The sequence below is a fragment of the Tenrec ecaudatus genome, chromosome 1 (genome assembly GCF_050624435.1).
Source record: "Tenrec ecaudatus isolate mTenEca1 chromosome 1, mTenEca1.hap1, whole genome shotgun sequence".
Lineage (NCBI taxonomy): Eukaryota > Metazoa > Chordata > Mammalia > Afrosoricida > Tenrecidae > Tenrec > Tenrec ecaudatus.
Window position 1 is genome coordinate 124,314,721 of NC_134530.1, and position 25,070 is coordinate 124,339,790.

At 40.9% G+C, this 25,070-nt stretch overlaps 1 protein-coding gene across 2 annotated transcripts in view; it reads left to right on the forward strand.

Moving 5' to 3' along the window:
- The window catches only part of EPHX4 (epoxide hydrolase 4), a 28,605-nt gene extending 3,981 nt beyond the window's left edge, over positions 1 to 24,624 (forward strand). Inside the window, exons 3-7 of one of the 2 annotated variants that reach the window (XM_075558380.1) lie at positions 8,283 to 8,440; positions 10,585 to 10,713; positions 12,650 to 12,753; positions 19,844 to 19,992; positions 21,339 to 21,675. In XM_075558380.1, coding sequence (XP_075414495.1) covers positions 8,283 to 8,440; positions 10,585 to 10,713; positions 12,650 to 12,753; positions 19,844 to 19,992; positions 21,339 to 21,384 — 586 coding nt within the window. In that variant the 3' untranslated portion in view covers positions 21,385 to 21,675. Of the gene's footprint in view, positions 1 to 8,282; positions 8,441 to 10,584; positions 10,714 to 12,649; positions 12,754 to 19,843; positions 19,993 to 21,338; positions 21,676 to 23,958 lie in introns of those variants that run through there. The other variant, XM_075558377.1, reaches the window with a different exon arrangement.
- The last annotated feature ends 446 nt before the right edge of the window (positions 24,625 to 25,070 follow it).

The following is a 25,070-nucleotide window of genomic DNA, read 5'->3' on the forward strand; positions in this document are numbered from 1 at the left end:
AACCCTTGCTACCACCTCCCGTGGCTCCTAGAACTTCACTTCCCCCTCCCTGATAGTTCCCCTCCTCTTTCATTCTAAAGACTGGTATCACCCGAAGTCCTAATTTAAAATGCACCTAGCTCTGAACGGGGTATTACTCGAGGACACCTCAGTGAGTACTTTATGACTAAAAAGGATCTTATGAATAAGCACACTGAGGATAAGAAGTACTGGGCTCTGAAGAAAAGAGGGAAGATGACAAAGATCTAGTTACCTCATTATTTTTCTAGAGCAAGAAGTTTATGACTGCTTCTTTCTGAGATTTTCTCCTCATGAAGCATTTCCATCCCTCTCTGTGTTTACCCACATACACAAACAGAAATCAGTTTCATATTAAATATGTATCTGTTCTTTTATTCTAGAGACTAATTTAATTAGGTGGTAGATCAAAAGCCCAGTTCAGTGCAAGAATATGTCAGTGGATTCACCGAGTAAAATACATGGCACGATTAGCTTAAAACAATGAAGTGACAATTTGAAGCATTCGTTGAAACTACCTCATTCTGGCTCAGCCGCATTTGGTATAGCATCCTGCTCAGTCATCTACAATCATCTGGTTGAGTTGTTTTAAGGACAAAGAGAGACCAAACAGTGCAAGGGCCAAATAATGGCATCTTGGTTCTTGATGATGATGATGATGTTGACAACAGCAGATGTTTACTGAGCATTTACTCTGTGACAGTTCTGCTCCAAGTGTTTTACAAATATCATCTCATTCAAGCTTCATTGTTCCCCTACCAAAGTTGGTTGTGCCAGAGAGATGTACCTCATTCTTGAAATTTAGGTCTGTTTTATGTAGATAGATACATAACATGTACCCGAACTTTTAATCTTCAAATATCACAGGTTATAGAAACATTCAAGGGTGTGTGTGATAACAATGGATGGATGGAGGGATGGACTGTGATGAGTTGTATGGGCCCCCAATAAAATGATTTTTTAAAAGAGGATGTTATAAGTAGCCAACTACATTAACTGACTTCAATATTTTAAATAATTACCCTACATGGAATTTATGGTCTGAATGGAGGGCTGGTAGTTAACTTTTTTAGGAAGAAAAGAGTTAAAAGAGTGGAGCTGGTCTTTTCTCTGCACACCGACCCATCCTTATGCATTGCTCTTCCCCTCTCGGCACTTCGCCTGTTTACATGTGCAACGCTGTGCGTGAGAATAAAGATGAACTTGCGCTCCCTGGGTAGCTATTTTAAGGTATGTCAAAGAATGGCAGTGGTAGCTATTTCCTATAGGGCAATGGATGTTCTTTGATGATTGGGAAAATTAGACTTTTGTATAGGTTTTCTATCGCGCTGTCCTCCTGAGGACACTCTTGCAAAATAGGAATTGCTGGGGAGTGAAAACCAGCAGTGCATGTTCTAGACTCCTCAGTGGATGGCTGAACCTAGGAGCGGCCTAGTGGTCCTGGACTTCAGCCCTATTTGCCCAGCCAAGTCAAGTCTAGAGTGTGTCCAAAGGACACTGGCCATTGTGGAAAAGAAACCAGTTTTTAAATGTTCCCATTTTTACTCTGCCATAGGTTAGGAAATCTACCCAGATCCCTCTTGTTCACTAACTGTGCCCACTCATTACTCCAAGAGTCTTGTTATAATTAAACAAGTAACGTGGTCACTTCAAGAGACCAGACAATTCACCGAACTTAACTGGCTGTTCAACATGGTTGTTCTTGGAAGCTGGTACAGCAACTTTGTGCAGCTTGCTGCTGTGAGCTGCTGTTGAGTTAGCTCCTACTCACAGTGCCCTGTGGACAACAGAGCAAAATATTTCCAGGGCCTGCCTCCTCTTCAAAATCACCAACACGTTTGAGTCCATTGTTGCAGAGACTTTACCAGACCATCTGACTGAGGGTCTCCCACTCCCTCATGACATCCTCCTCTGGTGACTGATCCTTCCTGATGATTGATGTAGCCAAAGCAAGCAAGTTGGGTGATGTCTTGTTGTGATTCATAACAGGTTTTTTAATGCTCTTTTGGGGAATTGGATCACCAGACCTTTCTTCCTCATCTTAGTCTCAAAGATCACTGAAACTGCCTACCCTGTGGATATTTGAAATAGCATTGGCATAGCATCTAGCATCATAGCATCATGTAAGCTGTCATAGTTGGGTGGACAGATGGGTGGTGGGCATGGAAACTGCTGGTAAACGAAATGCCTCTGCTTGAATAGGCATGCACTAAACGAAAGCCCTCCAGGTGATATATCTTTCTGTTAGGTTTCTCTCTCCGGCCTAAATCTCAGCCTCGGTTCTTGGCTCCGCGCGAGAAAGATTTCACGCTGAAGCCGGGCTCGTGATCCAAGTGAATTTAATGAAAGTTCAAAGAAGCATTAGGTTTTACGCGGCACCCATAGGATTCCTTTGACCATGCGGCCTGGCAGAGACTGCTCCGAGACACGCAAGGATATCTCCCCTCCCACGAAGACCACCAGACCGCACAAGCAAGCCAAGACAAAGAGACCAAGAGCCCCTCTCCCTTCCGGTCCCTGCCTTTTCAAGGGTTCCCAGGGGGAGGCGTGGTGAACGACCCCAGGTCGATCCCATTGGCTGAATTGCAGTCACCTGGCCCAGGTGGGCTGCTCTAGGTGTAACGCCCATCCGAGCCCACGGGTGGGAAAATCCAGCTTTTGTCTTTTGCTGGCTCTCCTGGGCATGAGTAAATGGACTTCCCAATTCCCTAGGCTAAGCTACCTAACATTTCCACCAATCAAACTGGCCTAGTACCCCTGATGGAGTCTAGTCAAGTCCATTGAGTGAAAAGGTGGATCCGAATCTTCAAGTTTGTGGCAAAACTGTTTGGAATAAACCATTGCTTTGACGTTCCTCTGTACTTAAAAAAAGTTTTTTTCACTTGAAAAGCCTTCACAAACGTTAGGGCATTTTGAACCACTTAAAACTTAGATTGACATATCAATGTAAATATTATTCAGTGTTTGCCTAAATAGCCTTGAAAATATAAACATGTCTGTAGATCAAATGTGCCTGAAATATTTAACACAGTGAAAACAAAATGATCAAAATTTATAGTGTAAAAGTTCTAAAAAAAAAAAAAAAAAACAGAAAAGCACCATGCCAATGCAATGTGTGATCTGCATTTATCGTCACGACCTAAGAATATCTGCTTGAGGCTTTTAATACAACTTCATAGATGCTACACAGAAACAGTAAAATTCCAGGTCTTCCTCCTTAAAAGCTAAAGGAAACCTCAAAAAAGATGCACATTTATGAGACATTTTGCTAAATGAGCCCAAAATAAGACTCTTTGTCAAAGGATGATTTTCCCCCCACTCTCCATCTAAATTTGAAAATCTTTTAAAAATATGTTGAGCTGATGCAGGCATTTCTTTTGAGTGTCTTTATTGCCAGCTGTATGGAAGGCATGCATCATCACTCAAGTGCTGAGGCCAGAGAGGGCTCTTTAGACCCGCAGCTGAGCACAGCGAGCCTGACTGTCTCTCTCTTGTGAAGAGGCAAGGATAGTCTGCATGTCAATGGGGCTGGCTGGTAAGACCAGGGCACACCTTTGGTTGAGAGTGATAACTGGGAAAGATGTTATTTCCTTTTTAGCATTCTTTGGTATTACCTAAAACTACTTGAGAAAAAGACAATGTGGAAGAAAATGGCTAGTTTTGTTTCCAGAACCATACTTTCAGGGGTTATTGGCTTTGTCATTTGTTCCACTCTTGATCAAGGGGGTTGTTTTGGTTTCATTCAGATGAATAACATGCCCATTAGTCTGTCAGTGGTGTTAGTTATTTATTAAAATTTGAGTTAATGTGCAAATCAAATATGCTTTAAGAACTCTAGAAAAATTTTAATAATTTAAAAATTATTATGTTCTGTACTTTGAAATAACAGCTGCTCTATTTCTTAGACATACCATATTATTTATCTCCACTCACTGTTCAGCTTATTTTTAAGGCAATTTAAATTATTCCTAAGATCATGATATATGCAGTTCTGTGTTTAAAACAATTTCAAATGTAAAATGTTATATGATGGTACACATTCCTTACTTGTTAGAGTGTCAACATTTTATGTGGGACAGAAATGTGTTGCCTTAATGAAAATCTGGTACTCCTAGGACTCTCATTATTCAGAGCTTTGGTTTGTTTGTTTGTTGTTTCACTTTGATACATTTTTATTAAGCACATACATGAGCCAGGAATGCAGTCACACAATCTGGAGAGCCTGCAACCTAGTGGAAAAGTCAGCTCTCAACACATCATTATATAGCAACGTGCCAAGTGCGATAAATGTGCAAGTTCAAGAGTACACAAGGGGCCCACCTAACTGGCTTATAAAGGGGGGATCCTTAGACATTTTCTGGACAAGGAGATGCCCAGCATGAGGAGAAATGAATTGACGGGAGAGACAGGCATTCTGGGGAAGTGGGAGTGTAGAGGGAGAAATTGTGACCATGAGACCATGAATATCAGGTGAACAAAGTCATTCAAGCAAAGCACAGTGCTCGTGCGCATCCATCCTGAATGGCTTAATTCTGCAGACTGCACAGCACCGACTCTCAGCCCAGGTGAGTGAGTTTGCATCCTGGCTCGCTGATTAACCTCTGTGCCTCTGTTGCTTCATCTGTAAAGCAAGGATGGTGATAATATCTCAATTTGTAGAATTGTTTTTCTAAGATCAAATTTTATGTGAGGCATTTAGAATTAAGCCTGGCACATCGTTAGAATCATGTTAGCTATGATGATGATGATGATGACAGAGTATTAAGTGATCAAACTGGAATAGTCATATCTTAGAGACTTTGTCTGCCAGTTAAGTGAGTTTGGGCTTCATTCTGTAAGCCATAAAACATCAAGAAAATTCACCAGGATGACTAAAATGAAAAACAAAAGAAAGAAAGGGAATATGTTGATGAGGACATAGAGAAGTTGGAACACTTTCTACCACAGCTGGGCATGTAAAATGGTCAAACCATTGTGGAAACCGGTGATGGTTTCTCTAAACAGTGAAACTAGAACAACCATGTGACGCAGCATTTCCATCGCAGGCAAGTACAAAAAGACTTGAAAGCAGAACTCGTTCACCAATGTTCCTTACAACACAACTCACAGGAGTCTAAAGGTAGAAACAACCGAACTGTCCACCAGCTGATGAATGGATAAATAAAATGTGATCCATACCTACAGTGGAATACAACTCAGTCAAAAGGAAATATAAAGTCTTCCTACAGTGTGGACCGAGCTGAGAGACATTATGTTGAGCAAAATGTCAGCCACAAAATGATCTGTTACGGAAACTATAAGAAAATGTAAATGGATAGAGATGATTGTTTATCAGCTAATGGTAATGGAAAATTGCACTGATTTAAGGGTAGGATTTCACAGCCGACTATTATCATTGCTGTCAAGTTGTATTGGAGGCCGCTGAGCTACACTAGACAATTCAGGGGTTTAGTTCCCTGACTTGGAGGATTAAGGTCATGTTTCATGAGACATCTGAGGTGCTTGGCCTAGTAATGATTAGTGCTCCAGCTCTACGGCTACTTTATTGGGTAGTGCCTGGTATCAGAAGCTTGCAAGTGACCATCCAAAGCACAGTGATTGTACTCTGTTCATTTGGAATAAGGAGCCCTCGTGGTGTAGTGGTTATGTGTTGGACTGCAACCCACATGGTCGGCAGTTTGAAACCACCAGCAGCTTCTCGGGAGAAAAAAATCTACTTCCATAACAGTTACAGTCTCAGAAACCCACAAAGGGTCAATATGAGTCAGCATTGACTCGATGGCAGTGAGTTTTATTCACTTAGAGTAGCTGAGGAAAATGGAAAGTTAAGAATAGGAGGATATGGGATGTGTGCCTGATAGTTTCCATGAACAATGACCTCTTCTGCCACGAGACCAGAAGAATTGGATGGTGTTCAGCTATCTTTACCGAATGCTTGGATCAAGAACCCTGATCAAGAGGGGTAAACAGAACAGAAAATGGAATTTTCATGGACTTTAGAGCCAGTCTCAATGGATGAACCCTTGAAGCTATTAATTAGCCTGAGATAATTTTTAAACTTTAAGCTAAAACATCCCCTGAAGTCTTCTTTTTTTCTTTTTAAGTCTTCTTATGATCAAACAATAACCAAAAAACCAAATTCACTGGCATCAAGTCAAAGTTGACTTATAGTGACCTTCTAGGACAGGGTAGAACTGATCCAGTGAGACTGTAACTCTTTACAGGAGTAGAAAACCCATCTTTTCCCCATAGTTTAGCTTAATTAGTTAAAAAAAATCTTCCTTAAACATTGTGCTCTTTTAAGAATTCTCTGCATGGTGCTAAATTGAAGCACAAACCTTAAAGGGAAGTGAGCTTATGTTAACGAGGGAGGAAGAAGCAGAAGAGAGGTGACCAATGCCTCTAAATTGTCCTGGTAGAAACGGTTGAATCGGTGTATGTCTTGCTGTGTATATTCTCAACAATAAAATAAAATCTAAAGGGTGGTAGAAAGAGGCAAGTCAAGGTTTTGAGCAGGGAAATGACATGAGTGAGTTTGTGTTTCTGTTACGTCACTGTGGTTTTGTTGGAGAGAGAGCTGCAGACCAGTCAATAGACTGCAGCATTAATGGAGCCCTGGATTAAGATAATGACAGGAGAGCTGGGCCGGAGGAGTGGCTGCATAAATTTTTAAGAGGCTAAATCGCAGACCATTATTGATTGGGCATGAGGGATTATGATAGGGGAGAGTTGGATTTGAGTTACAAAGACATAAGCAACCAATTCAAAATGTAAGTAAAGCTAATGAGAAAATCGTCCGGGTTGACATGTGAACATCTTTAAGGAAACAAATGGCTTCATTTGTCTGTTACAAATCCTAGACAAAACTAACAAGATTCCTACAGACTAGCCAAGAAAGATAGTTGCTTGGCATTTTCAGGTCCTTATTTATAGGTAATGCAGTTGCAAATTTTCATAAACCACAGATACAATAGAAATTCTGTATTCATCCATAGTTCCAAATACATACCTGACACCCTTTCTGGAAAGCTTGGTGTAGAGCGGTTGACTTGGTTCGCTGTTTGCGTGGCTTTGTGTCGCTTCGGACTGCGGTCCCTTTTTGGTAACTGGCTCATAATCTTACCTCAGTGTGTTGGTTTACCTATTACCCTTCAAAAGTATTTTCAGGTAATGATCTCCCCCTTGGTGTGTGTCATCATTTTACTCTGTGCTCTCATGAACAGATGTGCGTGCAGATGCCTTTTCATTATGCATATTTTGAGTTCTGTAACATAGTGAGTCACTTAGAAAATCGTGTCTTGTTTAATGTTCATTACCCAAAATGATTCTTCTTACTTGGAGAAGAAAATCTCATGGCTCACTGCATGGTATTTCAATGAATTTCCACAGTCTCAGAATCAGACCCAGAGGAGGGTCTGACCCAGCGGAGACTTCCAGAGTTGTTTCCAGAACTATGTCCATTCCAGGTGCCCAGCTCACAGGCCATTTTTGGTTTTTACATATTTTTAATATCATTCTTGCTTGTACTCATGACTTAGGATCTCCTCCACTGAAGAATTTTGCTTTAGCAGGCACCGATTTACACTCAACCATTGGGTTGTTGAATTGTTTCAGTGATGTAAAACAAGATGTTTTCATTCAAAGCGAGCTGTTATGACTAAAAACAATGTGCCCTACATGGCAGGACAGTAACGTGAGAAACACTTGGCTTTTTAAAAAATTGGAAATAGAATTTTAACTACTACAATTTTCAATCAGACAACCAAATGAGTATGCAGTAAGAGGCATTTTACTTGAATTACTCCACCCAAGGTCTGGGCAATTCAGATGTTTTGATCAAACTCCCACGCTCATCTTCCCTCCCACTTAAAAAATAACGACAACTTTAAAAGCTATTTCTTGAGTCTAGAAGCCTGGCTTGACAGAACTACCTGTACAGAATAGGTCCCCGATGGCCATAGGTGTCGTCTCGGAGAAGTTTAGGAAACTGACTTAGGAAGGACATAGGCAGGCGTATTGGATTTAGTATCTGTCTTGTAGTTTCCGTAAATACTTACCTTCCTTGCACCCCGCTGGAACTGGTCGGAGCAAAAATCTTCTAGAGAAACTCGATAATTTTTCCCAAATGTGCTTTTTACTTGCTTACACACAGATATACAAGTAAAACTTTTCTCGTGAGTTTCCTATCATCTTCTCCTTAGAAAATGTGTAATGCTTCTCTTTGTGCTAGTTACTATAGTGTTTTTAATATCCCCCGCCCGCAGGTACTCTTGGCGTCACCAGCTGAGGGAATTTAAGAGGGAATACCGCGTTGTAGCGCTGGATCTGCGAGGCTACGGAGAAACAGACGCGCCTGCTCACCAAGGGCAGTATAAACTGGACTGCCTCATTGCGGATGTAAAGGACGTTGTAGACTCTTTAGGTAGGTTTTGTCTTTTAAAATAATATTAGCTCTATTTCAAAGCCAACAGTCGACAAATTAACATTTCGTGGGATGATTTATTTTCTCTCTTCTTTAGCTGGTATCTGGGTCCTGACACTACAGTTTTGGGTGTACAGCCAGAAAATTCATACAGGGAATTCAAAATAATGCATCCAGGCTTGCCATTCAGCTCACCTATCAAAATGACTTATAAATTTGCTTTTTGGAAATAGACCTCGATTGTTTGTTCTTTTAAAAACTAATTATTATAAATTTGAATTTTAGATTACTAGAAATTTGATTTTTTGTTCTCAGAAACTGACTTCATCAGAAGCTGCACTTGATATTCACTGAGGCATTTTGTACGATGCAGAAGTACAAGCCTGGTCTCTTTTGAGTTGATTAGCTAATGCCACAGAAACATTGTCTAGAAAATCAATTCAAACTTACTGTAACACATACAGCAATGAACACTTATTCCTGGACTCCTGGATCTGCAGGTCAACGGGGGGTTGACCATCACTGGCTGAGCCCCACTTGGTGGTTTTGCTTCAATCTGAAGGTCCAGATGGGCCTGGCTTCTTGCAGTGGGTTGAGCTGGAGCCCAACCTCAAAGGGTAGCACAATCTGAGGTTGAGCCTCTCATGGTGAGCCCCGCTGTATAAGGGTATTTCAATTTTCTGGTAATTGATAAATAAAAGCAGTCATGTGGCCAAAAGTCATGTACCCATCATGAGACCAAAACCAATCACATGACCAAGCCTAATATCAAAGAGGCAAAGGAATAAAGAAATGCTCTTTTATAATAAAGATTTTCAAGTTAGATATAAATGGGGCATTTAGTGAGAATTTATGGCTTAGTGTGACAGGGAAATTAAGCATTTCAAAGAAATAACCTAAACAATTTTGTTTATGAGTTAATTATGTACCTTCCATACTAAGGTTTCCAAACTCCTGTCCTTGGGGAACAGAGCTAAAGTAGCTATTTCAAAAATAAAAACTTTTTTAAGACAGTAAGAGCCCCCAACCCATCTCCAGAGTATCTGGTCAGACTGAACTGCTGGAGATTTGCTCTAGTCAAAGGCAAGAGTCCCGAAAAGCCTTAGTATCGGACAGAGACCGCTCTCCTCGCTTATGCTGGGTGGAACTTGAGGTTTGGCTAGTTGGCCTCCCTGGAGACTCAACCGGAATTTGTTCTGCGTGCAAGTAACTCACAGATGTTCTGTGACAGGAGTTTCTTCCCTGACTTCTTGAATGTTGTTTGGGGTGGGAGGGGGTCTTCTCCCTCTCAGGCACTATTTGTATTTTTGGCTTTATACTAATATGATCTGATCCCTACGACTTTAGTATGATTTATTTGTTTCTCATTGTTTTCTGTTGGGTTTCCCAGCAGTGAAGCACAGGAGTGGATGTAGAATGATGATAACGGATTCGGGGTGTTACCAGGAATGCAGGGGCAGGAGATGGGCGATAGGTAGGGAAAGGGGATTTGGGGAGTAAATAATGGTGGTGGGAATGGGGAGGGAGCATTAGAACTGATTGTGACTGCACAATTCATTTAAAGGCTATTCAACCACGGGGGTGTGGTGGAATTCTCTAAAATAGATGTGGTGCTGATTGTACAATTCTCCTTGATATGACTGAACAATTGAATGATTCGATTGTATAATATGTAAATTACATGTCCATAAACGGTTGAAAAATAAATAAAAACTTTTAAATAAAGGATTCCTGAAGGGATGCTGAAACCATATTGTCTACAGTAGAGTCTGCGCATCTAACTTTTCTGAAAAGCTACAGACCCACTGAACTGCTGCTCTGTGCACAGCTGTGTGCACACAGTGGGGTAGACTCACACCTCTGCCCCCGAGGCCGCTCGGATGCATAGTGACTGTACAGGGCTTCCCAGACTGTCTGTCAGTAAGGGAGTGCAAGGCTTCATCTTTGTCCCGAGCAAGGGCTCAGGTGTATCTGAATCACTGACCTTGGGGTTAGCAGCCCTCTATTTAGTCACATTGCAAGGAGGGCTCTGAAGTAGGGTAGGGGAAAGATAAGCTCGTTTGGAAGTGTAATTGTTCATGGGAAGTAATGCCACACCCACCTGTCCCCTCTTCTCTAATGTCAACACTTACTCTCAATTACAGGATACAGCAAATGTGTTCTTGTTGGTCATGACTGGGGGGGCATGATTGCTTGGCTAATTGCCATCTGTTATCCGGAAATGGTGATGAAGCTTATTGTAATTAACTTTCCTCATCCAAATGTATTTACAGGTGAGTTAAGTTTTCATTAAAATATCTATGTTGTGTAAGACATAGTAAAAATTATAATTTATAAATTATCAAGGGAACGTGAGGGAGGGAGGCTTGAGGGGGGACAAAAATGAGTTGATACCAAGGACTCAAGTAGAAAGGAAATGTTTTGAAAAGGATGATGTCAACAGATGTACAAAGGTGCTTGACACAATGGATGGGTGGATAGATAGATTGTGATAAGAGCTGTACGAGCCCCCAATAAAATGATTTATATATAAATTATTTATATATATATAAATGCTGAAGTGATCATTCCAATCTGACACATACGGTTTAAAAAGCCAACTCATAGCAACCCTACATGAAAGAACAGAACTGCCCCTTTGAGTTACCGAGACTGAGCTCTTTATGGGAGTAGAAAACCAGTCTCTTTCTGAAGGAGTGGCTGGTGGTTTTGAACTGCTGACGTTGCAGATCATAGCCCAACTCATACTTGCTATACCTCCGGGGCTCCTTTCATAAGGGACCGTGGTCTATAATGTATGTGTGTGTGTGTGTGTGTGTGTTGTGTGTGCTGTCTTTGCCTGACTTAGTATCAGGTTTATGCTGGCTTCATAGGAAAAATTTCCAGTGTGCCTTCCTTTTCCATGTTTTTGAGGAGATTCAGTAGTATTGGTGTCAACTCTTTGAATGTTCATATGTGCATGTAATATATATATGATTTAAATATATGCGTGTGTGATTTATATGTTGTGATATATATATATACATGTAACCATATCACTCCCCTGCATAACCTTCAATTCTTTCCCAAAGCACTTTAAAGTTCCTAAAAACAAACAAAAACCCAACACCCTTCCTAACCATTCTGTGATCATTGGTTGTGACCCCACTGCACTCAGACCAGCCTTCCTAACCATTCTGAATGGCTTACAGTGATCATCAGGATTCTACTTTTCTTCCTAATTAATTTAATACCATCTTCCCCTCAGTCATCAAACACCAGCCACACTGGCCTTCTGGTTCCTGAATGTGCCAAGCCAGAGCTTTGTGCTTCCCACTAGCTGGTTTTCGATGGCTCTCCCCAGAGCTTCGCCTAGCTGAGCTCCGGAGATGGCTTCTCTCACCACATCGACTTGATCAGCATTCCTCTACATCATATCTCCACACGATTACCCAATTTTATCTTCTTTACGGCATGATTACTATTCAAACTGACATTTTAAAAGTGTTTATTTACTGTCTCAGTTTCTTCTTAGTGAGGAATTTTTCTGTCTTGTTGACTGCTAAATTCCCCAGGGTATATTCTTAATAGTCACTGCAAAAATGAATTCCATTTAGGTCAAATGAGTAAGATATTCATTTAATATGCTAAGTCTGAAGAGAAATTCTTTAAAACAGTATAATATTACCTTTCATGTATCTCTGGGTAAAGGGTTACCACCATCAATTGCTAGGGGCCAGTTCCAACCCAAGGTTAACCCATGTGTGTAGGAGTAGAACAGTATTCTAGTGGGTGTTTGATGACTGATTTTTTCCAAAGTAAACCTCTAGGTCTCTGGATGGACTTGAACCTCCAACCTTTCAGTTAGCAACCTAATTCATTAACCATTCGGACCAGGATAAATATTAGGTGACTGGAAATGACATAGAAGCAAAGCACTGGTCCTTGGGTTTCCGGTTCCCTCCTGAGCCAAGACTTCATAAAGTGGAACTTCCTTTTTATGTAAAGTTTTGCAAATTTCTCAACACCACAAGTACCCACATTCAAATATAGGATCATAGAGTATTCACATACAAAATCATAGAAATTGTGCTAAAGAGAACTATATAGGCACTGTATTTTTAGATTCTTTTACTGGTACATCTCAAAGGTAAAATTGCATATAAAACAAGATCATAGCAAGTAATGTATATGCCTTGAGTAAAGTCTAATACCGCATTTTAATTTCAGAATACATTTTGCGACACCCTGCCCAGCTGTTCAAATCCAGCTATTACTACTTCTTCCAAATACCATGGTTCCCAGAATTTATGTTCTCCATAAATGATTTCAAGGTAAGTTAAACAAATAATGTTTGCAGGAAAACAAAAACATGTAAAAGTTCATCCTTCATTAAGAAAAACTGAGGAAATGTTAAGACCGAACCTACTGGGTGCTTGGCGGTTGAGGTTTTTGTAAGAACCTGTGCTTGACGGGCATCTCTCACACGGAGAGGGATGATGGCAGTGCTTGGGCAAGCATCTGACAACAGCAGAGATGGAAGCACACAAGCCTTCAGAGTAGGCAGGTAGATGTTGGCACACTGTGTGCACTGACAACAGGAGCCTTATGCACGTACCTATTTCTTGGAAACTCCCCGGCTACTTCTTATAGGAATGGTGCAACTGTCTTATTGTTAGCTGCCGCTGAGTTGGCCACCAACTCAGCACAACGGGATGTAGCACATCCTGGTCCTGCACCAGCCCCATGATGGGTTGCACATTAGACCTTTGTCCTCCAGAGGGTTTTCAGTGGCTGGTTTTCAGAAGTCCATCCCTAAACCTCTCTTCCTAGTCGGTCTTACCCTGGAAACTCTGCTGCAATCGCTTCAGCATCTTAGCAGCATCCAAACCGCCACTGACAGATGGAGATGCTTAAAGAATCAAGCCCTGGCTATGCTCATGGAAGGTGAGAATCCTACCACTGAACTGCCACTGCTGTCTCAGCGATCGGGAGCGGTTACAAATGAGTCATGGCCCTTACCCCAATAGGAGGTTACTGCAATCCTGGGAGGGGGCCGGGGCGGGAATGAGGCACTGAGACAGCATGGCTAGTTGAAAATAACCACCGGCTAGGATGTATGATGTAGGCTAGAGATCATTGGTAGTGTTATCCAGTGTTAGACTGCTAACTGTAGGGCCAGCAGTTCAAACCCACCAGCTGTTCTGTGGAAGAAAGCGATGACTCCTGTAATTGGAAACCATATATAGCAGTGGTTCTCAACCTGTGGGTCGTGACCCCTTTGGGGTCAAATGACCCTTTCACAGGGGTCACCTGATTCATAACAGTAGCAAAATGACAGTTATGAAGTAGCAACAAAAATAATTTTATGGTTAGGGATCGTCACAACATGAGGAACTGTATGAAAGGGTCACAGCATTGGGAAGGTTGAGAACCACTGGTCTATTGAGTTACTGTGAGTTGGAATCAACTCAATGGCAGTAGGTTTTGGTTTTGTATCTAGGGTGTGTGGAGAAATAATTAAACCAATGAATAAATAACTAATAAGTGATTAGTCCTTGACTGATGTGACATTCTGACTATTTTAAGGTTAGGGTGGGACCCAGGAATTTGTATTTCATTTTTAAATTTTGTGGAAAATTTAAAGCATAATGCAAAGAAAACAGAATGATCCCCAGGGGAAAAAATGAGGAGCTGATACCAAGGGATCAAGCAGAAAGCAAATGTTTTGAGAATGATGATGGCAACAAATGTACAAATGTGCTTGACACAATTGATGTATGTATAGATTGTGATAAGAGTTGTACGAGCCCCCAATAAAATGATTTTAAAAGATAGAATAATCCCTATATAGCCATCACTCCGTTTCAACAATGTTGAACAGTTTTCTGATCTTGTTTCATTTCTCCTTCTGTTCCATTTATTTATTGCTATGTGATAAAGCAATCCAACATTTGCTAGCTTAAAGTGACAACTATCTCATTATCTTTCTGTTGGCTGATTGGGCTCAGCTGGGTGGTTCTTCTTGTTATACATATTGAAGCTGCCATTACTGGGAGTTCAAGGTGACTCAAATGGCTCTTGGGTGAAGGATACAGCTTGAAAGGGCTTCTTTGTCTCTGTGTGGTCTCGGGGCCACTCCCTCTCCATGTGACCTCCCCATGGAATACTCTACTCTACAGCAGGGTAGCTTGATTTCTTGTATGGAGGCTTGAAAACAAAAACAAACAGACCCACTGTTGGGGAGTGCAGAACACCTTACACTCACCAGTATACAACAGAGTAGAACTGTCCAGAGGGCTGTAATCTTTATGGACCAAGGCTGCATACCTTTGAGTAGTTAGTTTTCATCTACCCTGAATTGGACCTGGTCCGTGACTCATATTAACGAACAGAACGAAGCAGCAGAAGTGACAGTGTGCCAATCCCTGCTCTATTTTTGGAGCTCTGAGGCACCATAAAAGAGTTCTGGTGAGACACTGGTTGAGTCTTGGGATGTTAACCAACAGGTTGGTGGTTCGAATGCATTAGCCGCTCCGCAGGAGGAAAATGTGGCAGCCTTGGTCCATAGCCCTATTTGGAGACACACACCCTATCCTTTTTTTAAGTGGAATATTTTAAATCAAATGCAAGACTTAATTATCATTTTACTTAGAAATACTTTTGTATATATCCCTGACAGATGATGACTTTTTGAATTGAAAACATAACTATGATGCCATTTTGAACCTAAGAAAACAAATAATTCCTTATAACTCACTAATATAATTTAATAGCCAACTAATATTCAAATGTCCTTAATTGTCTCAGTTCCCTACGTATAGTTGACTTACTTGAATCTGGAACCAGGCAATATCCACATATTTTAGGCGTGTTTGGTTGTTATAGCCCTTTACATCTATATCAGTCCTTCCTTCTTTCCCCTTCTTTTTCTTAACACCTTTTATTTATTGAAGAAACTTGGTCATGTATCCTGAGGAATGATCTGCATTCTAGATTTGGTGGCTGTTTCATTGTTTAACTTGTATTGTTAACTCCTGTTTTTCTTACTTCATAGACCTTGCTGATCTAGAGGACTAATTAGAGTCAGTTTTCATTTGGCAAGAATACATAATTGGCAAGAATACATAACAGATGATGCTATGTACTTCCTATTGTCTGAGAAAGCACACACTATCTAGCTATCCTAGTATTTAGTGATGCTAACACCAATCATTGGACTTATAAGATGTCAGCCTATCCAAATTTCCTAACAACTTTTCATTAAATAACGTTTGCATCTATTGATAATCATCTCCCAGATCCATTATTTCGCTAAGGTATGCAAAATGGTGACTTTCTCATTATTTCTGCTTTCATTAACTGGAAATCTTCTATAAAGAACATTTCTATACCTCCTGTTTGACTATTCTGAAATACTTATCACATACGAAAAACAGGATAAATGCTTTTCTCTTATGAAACAACTTTAAAACAATGAGCTAGTGCCCTCTAAATCTCCAATGATAACTTGAGGTTTCTCTGTTTTGTATATCACTGTGAGCTCATGATGTTAAAAAATATTTTATGTGTAACAATTATAGTCATTCTTTTTGATATCCATATTGCCCTTTGATGTCCATAGAAACCCTTTCTAGTTGTCTGATGTGCTTTTAATATGTGCTCCTTATTACTTAATATCTCAGGTTTATCTTTGATTGCTAGAATCCCTGATGATCATAATTAAGTGCTTGACTACTACCGTCAAGGTTGAAAGACCCCCATCTTTTTATTTGGAATATTTTAAATCAAATACATGAAAGACTGAAAGACTGGCAATTCATATTCATCCAGAGACAAATAAGGAGACAGGCCTGGTGATCTACTTCCAAAGGATCACCGCCTTGGAAACACAGTGATGCAATTCCACTACACACAGGGGACCGCCATGAGTCAGAAGTGATTCAGTGGCAAACAAACAACGTCCTTTATTTCCTGCCCTAGATCTGGCTCCTTTAAGTCGAAAATGACATCTTGAGACCATACACAACTTGTCAAGGTGATCACTGCTATGGGGTTGCCATTGCTTCTAGATCTTTCCATTGCACAGAGTTTGGACCCACATTTTTATTTTCTTCTTGTGAATTAGGTGGCGATTTACAGAGCAGGTTATCAGTTTGACATTCAACAATGCATACCCATTTTCTTTCAACTCATTCACTATCATCCTCTCGATGTACCATCACTTGTTTGACTTCTTCCCTGTGTTTCCCGTTTCCATTCCCCCTTCTTTCTTTACCCTCTGAAACTTGCCCTTGGGTAAATGCTACCATTTTGATCTTAGATTTCAATTCCGAAATTGAGGGTGACTGAGAACAATAGTCTTGTGGGTTCTGTCAGTCTGTACTTGATCAGATAGCCTGGCTTCTTTTATGACTTTGAGTTCTGTTCCACATCTCCTCCCACCCTATCCCTGACGCTTCTCAGAGCAGTTGGTTGCGGTAGCCAGGGACCATCCAGTGCTTCTGGTCAGAGTTGTGGAGACTGGTGGTTGTCTGGTTGTGTGGTGGTAGTTCAATGAACTTCTTTTGATGTCTTTTGATGTTCATCCCTTCTTTGTCTTCTGGATGAGATGAGGCCGATAATTGCTTATGACATTATGACATTTTAAGACCCCGGCTGTCTTATGCCAATTGACCTTGCTATCCACAAGACCATGGTACTGAACTCCCAGGTGGACAATTTAAAAAGAAAAAAATATACATCATGATTTCACATTTGTGTGGTAGGGAAGGGCTTTAAAAGACATGAAAAAATAATAATTTATACATTATCAAGGGCTTCGTGAGGGAGGGAGGGTGAGGGAGGGAGGGGAAAATGAAAAGCTGATACCAAGGGCGCAAGTAGACAGAAGATGTTTTGAAAATGATGATGGATGGCAACAAATGTGCGTGACACAATGAATGGATGTGTGGATTGTGATAAGAGTTGTATAAGCCCCCAATAAATTAATTTTTTTAAACAGAAAAACGTGGAAACATAGTCAAAATCATAAAGAGACCAAGCTTACTGGCCAGATAGAGACAAGTGATGGTTCCCTTTAGCTACCTGTCAGGTCTGGAACTGAGTTCACCCTTCTGTTAGACTCATCAACCATTTATAGTGAAAAAGGCAGCATTTTGCCAAGAGCAGAGTTCAGAGGGCTGGGAAAGAGAGGGGAGTGGAGACAGGAGACACAGAAGGGCGTGCTGGAAGGGAGGGCAAATTGCGGGGGTGGCGACAGGGGAGTGGAAATGTGTACCAATGACTGAATGCAAAAGCAAGGCTCTACACTGTACACTGTCACCTAATTCACAGTAAAGCGTATGTTTTAAAAGTTCATGAAAAAATTATCTTTTATTTCCATTTTTCTGTGCATCTTTAAACACCCCCTTGTACTTACAAACAACCCCACACACAAAAAACAATTGGAAAACTCCCTCTGGGCAGAGCTTTCATAGTACATTTTTTCCCCCACTAGGCGAGCATCGAGCAACTCTCTCTGAGTTAGTGCCCCAGTGGCTCCTACTGTGCTGTGATTTACCCAGCCCCTCACTGATGGGCATTTGCTTGTTCCCAGTCTTGTCTCATTACAAATAACGTTGCCATCACCTCATATATGTCATTTCATATGTTTGCACGTGTATCTCTGGGCGGAAGGATCTGCATTTTAAACAAGCATCCGAATGATCCTGAAGCAGAGGGTTTAAGTTCATACGTTGAGAAATGCTGATACAGAGCAGTGATTTTCAAAGTGTGTATGTTGACCTGCCAATGAATCATGCAATCAAATTGCTGTATTTTATGCCCACTCCCCCGCCCCCACACACACACACACACCCTGCACTGTATGTTTTTGCACATCATACAACCTCCCTGTGCATGATTTTCATAAGGGGACTACACTAATATTTTTAATGTCATATGAACTTCAAAGTGTCTTCTGTCCAGTGAATTTAATATTAGCTCTTCATCTTGTGCTTACTGATGCGGGGGGTGGGTGCTAGCAGCAGATGCTCACCAGCTTGCCCTCACGTTTGTAACGGGAGTCCTGCCAAGTGCCGCAAATCTCTTTCTCCAGTGGAGGGAAAGAATACTCTTTCTGCCCCCGTACCGCCCTCACCAGGGTGGCTGCCCCAGCCCAAGAGACACAAGTCTGTGTACCCCATGCCGGAGAGGTCACTCAAGCAGGTGAGATTGGCACTGGTAATCAACACGTTCTACCTTCCTGTCCAGCTGGTCACCCACTACGCTGGAGTCACTTGAAATACACTGCCGGCATGGATGTGGCAGAGCAGGCTGCCATCTGTAGGCTCCAAGCGGTCACTTGTCCTTCGCTTGGATAAGACAGGCCTGACTGACTACCAGGAGCTCCAAGGAGTTGGAGCAGTGTTTTCCCAAATCCATGCCATTCTGTTGCCCAATGTCATGTGGCGCCAGTACCACAGGACCCAGGCATGTACAGATTGTGGCCTCCACCCACCACCAGACCAGCTCATGCTGGGGTTATGGCAGCCCGCTTGCAGCTCTGCACCCCGCCCTTGGCCCATCGTCCTACGCAATGTACTTGGGCGCAGATGGCTACAAGGAATACCACTGCTCTCCGAACTAGCCTCCAATTGCCCTAAAGTGCACACAGTTTCAAATGTGTGATTGTTGGGTACATCTCAAATTAGGACTTCGTGACTGTAACTTATACCTCTCTATACAAATGTGATCAAAAGTAACATGTTTTGACTATTGAAATGGGGGCAAATGAAGCTAAAATTCACTTCTTGAATGATCACGAGACATGAGCAGTATTATGCTAGAACTTAAAAATTACAACTTCATGGTTTCTATGTTACCTAGGTGTATGTTATTGTGCGTGCATAGAGCATGCTACTTACCTGGGTGCGCTATTTGTAAAAATACAGTAGTGCTTGCGATTCAAATTTTTAAAATTGAAGCACAGCAGAATTGAATAAAATATATTAATTATCATGCACTATAGTTAACGTAGCTGTTTCAGTTACATATAGGAATATGTATGTGGGTGTGAAATGGATCTTCATGTAAAATTTGTTTACTTGGGGTTGAGCTCAAAATGTTTGCAAAATTCCAGTTTGAGGGCAGGAGGAGCACTGGCGCAGGCCCTGAGAAACCATGCTTTTCACAGAGTTGAAGAGTCGGTGGAAGATTAGAAGGGAAGAATATAGAAGTAAAGTCAGGGAAACAGAAACGCATGTATATGTTTTAAAATAACGATCACTCATCCTAGCTAGGGCAGAAATCAAGAGCTGTTACTACCTACTGTACCCCGTGCCCTTTCAAAAGGCTTTAGTTGGTGGGAGTTACAGAGAAATGCATGGGAGAGTCATAGCTAGCAATTGCACTTCACAATTCTTCCTTTTTCATTTAAATTAGGCTTTGAAACATCTCTTTACCAGTCACAGTACTGGCATTGGAAGAAAAGGATGCCGATTGACAACAGAAGATCTTGAAGCTTATATTTATGTTTTTTCGCAGCCTGGAGCATTAAGTGGCCCCATTAACTACTACAGAAATATCTTCAGGTGAGTATAATTGTAAAGAGGGGATATTTGTAAGACTAAGTTTCCCTCTTATCCAAAGACTAAAAGAAAGTACTCTAGTAACTTGCAAAATCATTGTTAGGAATATTTCAAATGGACTGATAAGATAGTATTATAAACCACCCATGTAGCTTTCATTTGTTTCATCCTTAACTTTGTCTACTTCCTTACTCCCTTTGGATTACTATATAAACAATAATATATAGATGTATCTTTTTAGTGATATTTTCAAATGGCCATTCATTAATATGGTAAATGTTCCTAAGTGTTTTCTATGGTCTAAACCAGTGGTTCTCAAACTTCCTCATGCCATGACCCTTTCATATAGTTCCTAATGTGTGGTGACCCCCCCAACCTTAAAATTATTTTTTGCTACTTCATAACTATAATTTTTCTACTGTTATTAATTGGGCGACCCCTGTGGAAGGTTTGTTCAACCCCCAAGGGGTCTCGACCACAGGTTGGGAACCACTGGACTAAAGGAAAACAGTGGCCCTTCAGCTATGTATGTGGTATGTACGTGGGGCTCTGAAGTTAAATTGGAACATTTAAGATAATATTCAGATAATGGTGACTGTAAAAATATGTTTATGGCTTCCACATAACTTTTAAATTGTTGTAAGGGACATCATTGGCTTTTCCATCTCAAAAATTTGTCAGTGACCCCTGCTCTGGACCACAGGCTCCCAAATTTATTTGGCCTACTGCCCCCTTTTCAGAAAAAACAAAAATTATTCAGCATCCCGCCCGGCTGCAGGCAATTAAATTTTGTACTATCGCCCATAATCACCGATAAAGTGTAGGTGCCCTCCTGGATTGTTCCAGGCCCCCGGCAGGTGGTATCGCCCACTCGGGGGAACCGCGTTCTAGACTACAGTAGCACTCAGGACATGAGTTAGGAGTAAAACGAGACCAGGTCCCTGCTCTCTGAAAGCTTGCAGACGATCCATGTGCTTAGGTGTTAGGTTGGTTTTGACCTATAGTGACCCTGTGTACAACTGAAGGAAACAGTCTCAAAATTCTCTGTGCCGTTCTCAAAATTGCTACTATGTCTGAGTCCATTGATGGAGTGTCAAGGTCAATCCATCTTGTCAAAGCCCTTCCTCTTTATCACCGCCCCGCTAATTTACCGAGCATGATGTCTTTCTCCAGGGACTGGTCTTTCCTGACAACATGTCCGAAGTCTGTAAGATGACTCTCTCTCCTTGCCTCTGGAGCACTCTGGCTGCACCACGTCTAAGGCAGATTTGTTTGTTCTTTCGGCAGCCCATGGTACTTTCACGATTCTTCACCAAGATCATAATTCAAATGCATCGATTCTCTTTCAGTCTGTCCCCTTTTTTAGTACCCAACTTTCAGATGCATATGTTGTGATTGAAAGTACCACGGACTGCCAAAAGAACAAACAAATCTGTCTTGGGAGAAGTATGGCCAGAGTGTTTCCATGAGACAAGGACAGCGAGCCTTCCTCCCCTGCACTCTGGACATGTCGTCAGGAGAGCCCAGTCCCTGGAGAGGGACATCGTGCTTGGTAAAATAGAAGGGCAGTGAGGGAAAGAAGACCTTCAATAGGATAGACTGCCCCAGTGGCTGCAACAACGGACTCAAGCTTAAGAACAATTGTGAGGACAAAATAATAATTTATAAATTATTAAGGGTTCATGAGGGAGGGGGGAGCAGGGAGGGAGGGGGAAAATGAGGAGCTGATGCCAGGGGCTTAAGTGGAGAGCAAATATTTTGAGAATGATGAGGACAAAGAATGTACAAATGTGCTCCACACAATTGATGTATGTATGGATTGCGATAAGAGTTGTATGAGCCCCTAATAAAACGATTAAAAACAACAACAATTGTGAGGATGACTGGGAGGTGTTTCGTTAGACTGCACATCGGGTCACTATGAATTGGAACTGACCCAACAGCACCTAACAAGACAACAGGACTCATTCACAAAGAACTTACTTTCAAGGAGCGACACAAGCAAATGATGGTCAAAGGTTAAGTCCTTGATGGTTGTGTGTGACATCCTTCGTATTTCCAGCAACATCTTGTTATCAACTTCAAGTAGCCACATGGCAAGCCTTCTGATAACCACCAAAAATGCAACCCAGTACTCAAGTTACCTGGTTAGATGTTCATGCTAATTCCTAGCCTATAAAAGTGTAATTAATACCATGCCACAGTTCAGCAAAACAAATGATGTCAGAGGTTTTAAAAATATTTACATCCTTCAGCTGAGGGAACTCCACTTACCTCAGCTGGGCCCAAGGAAATTACCTGAAATGCCAGTTAAGATTTAAGCAGAAAATGCACATTACAATTGATCCTTCAACAATGTGGTGATTAGGACACTGACCCTCCACCCAATCAAAAATTCCCATACGATTGATAGTGGACTCTTGAACTACATGGGTTTGAATATCGAGGCCCACTTATGGATTTTTTTCCTGCTGCCGTTATGTTGAGCTCAAATGTTGCAGGTGTCTCTTTAAAATGCTGTGTGATGCTAATCTCTTTGTGAGCTCACGGAAACAACAATAGAAAATAAATAACTACAAGTAGTCCTCTAAGTGGGCCCATGCAGTTCTAACCTGTCAACTGGAGAGCATTACTTAAACAAGGGAAGACACCAGGAAACCTAACTAGTCAAGCATAGGACAATGACTAAGTCATCGATAGGTTATTAGGACATAAGACCTAGAAGCCTTGGTGGCACAGAGGTTAAAGCTCCCAGCTGCTGAAAGGTCAGGGGTTCAAGTGCACCAGCCAGCATGGGAGAAAGATGTGGGGCAGTCTGCTCTTATAAGGGCGACAGCCTTGGAAACTCTATGGGCCAGTTCTACTCTGCCCTAAAGGGCTCTATGAGTGGAAATTGAGGACAATGAGTTTGTGTTTTCTTTTTATATCATACAATAGCATCTTCCATAATCATTTTAGAAGCATTATGAAATGAGAAAATTCGCAAGATATAATATAAAGTAAAATTGACTACGTACTATGTATCTATCATATGTATATCTGTAAAGAGATAGATGTATTGCATTATATGAGTTCAATTATAGGCATAACAAGGACCAAAATGTTATCTTTTGATGATGGATTATGCATGATTTATTGTTGTTTATGATTTTCTATATTTAATACAAAATAACTTTATTTTAGAAAGTATCTTATTGTGAACAAATATATCATGTAATGTTAAATCTCAGTTCATATATATTTTTACTTTATAATTCTAATTTTCACATAAAATCCATCAGATTATCTAATAAATAATATACAATATCTTTACATTGAAATTCAGTTAAAATCTTTTCTATCACAATAATCTTTTATTCTGGTATGCTTTTAAAGCAAATGATTCCTAATAGTGACAAATGTCATATTTCACTTATAGCTTTCCTATCAATTTTATTCATACTAGACTGCTATCCAGGTAAGTCTGACTCATAGCGCCTCTACAGGACAGAGCAGGACTGCCCCTCTGGGGTCTCTGCATGTCTTTCCAGAGGCCGATGGTCACATCTTTTTGCAGTAGACCTTTAGCCAACTGTTTTAACCACCGTGCCCCCAGGCATCTTTCAATGTTGCTAACCTTCTCCAATTAAACATGTTCCTGAACCTTTTCTAATTGAGCCGATACATTTTTTTATTGCACGAGTTGATTGCTTAACACAGTCTCTAAGGAGCTGTTGGACTTTTTTTCCCTCCTAATCACCCTCACCCTATGAAAATTTAACACCACAGAAATGCTGTATATCTCCCTGTGTATCTGTGCTTTACATATAAAAAGAGTCAAATGTTAGTACCTTTCCAAGAACGACTTTTCACACCCTTAAAGGTTATATTGCTTCATTGAGAATGGATAGCTTAATGGATCATTATGGGGAAAGGTGATTATTTTAAACCTTACAATCAATCTCAAGCTTCTATGTTTTGTTTTTATAGCTGCCTGCCCCTCAAACATCACATGGTGACCACTCCAACACTACTCCTGTGGGGAGAGAGAGATGCATTTATGGAGGTTGAGATGGCTGAGTTCACAAAGATTTATGTTAAAAACTATTTCAGGCTAACCATTTTGTCAGAAGCCAGCCATTGGCTTCAACAAGACCAACCTGACATAGTGAACAAGTTGATATGGACATTTCTAAAAGAAGAATCAAGAAAGAAAGTCTGACTTGCCTGCATCTTCTCTGAGGGGTCCGCAATGAAATCTCTCATGTCTGACAATTGTCCACTCACTTCTTGAAGCTTTGTTGGGGACAAACTGGTTTGGGATGCTTTGTCACAGATACACTGACAAAACGGTATGGGAAACAACCCTGAGATTGTGTTCGCATGTACTATATTTACTATTGATGTTCTCCGCTGTATTTTGCACAGGCTAGCCTTAAAATGTACACACCGCACACAAACAAGGTTGAGCAAAGTGACTTGGCTATGGTTTATTGCGTTCTTTCACCCTGTTTACATACGGTGCCTTTTTCAAATGTACGTTGAAGATTAGCTATGCCACAGTAAAGACAACCCTGCAGCGGTATACTTTCTCATTTTATTGTTTTGAAGTTCTTTTTGCTATTTTTTAAGCATTAAAAAATTCTATTACCAGAACTTTGCCTGTTTATCCTTAACCTGCTCCTTATAGATTAAAAGAGCTGAACCACTTCTTTAGATTTAAAGCTGAAACGCCTACTGCAGGCAGAAACATGTTTATTCCAAAATCTTCTAGAAAGTCATTGCATCCCATGTGGATTTCTATTACTTCCAAGGTTGCAAAGTAACCGGCAACTTAGGTGTGTCCTACGTTTGCTACCTGTTCGTACCATCCTTATCTTCTGCCCAGTCCTGCAAGCTAAGTTTGCTTTAGTAAGTACAAAAGTCTAAAATGCTGCAAAATTACCTAGCATAAAATCCTAGGTACAATATGTCTGATACAACAGATGTATGGATTGTGACAAGGGTTGTTAGAGCCCCTAATAAAATTATCTTTAAAAAAATCCTAGGTACATTTTTCAGAGCTAAAGAAGGCCAAGTGCTGGGTGAGTGGCGAAACCAGG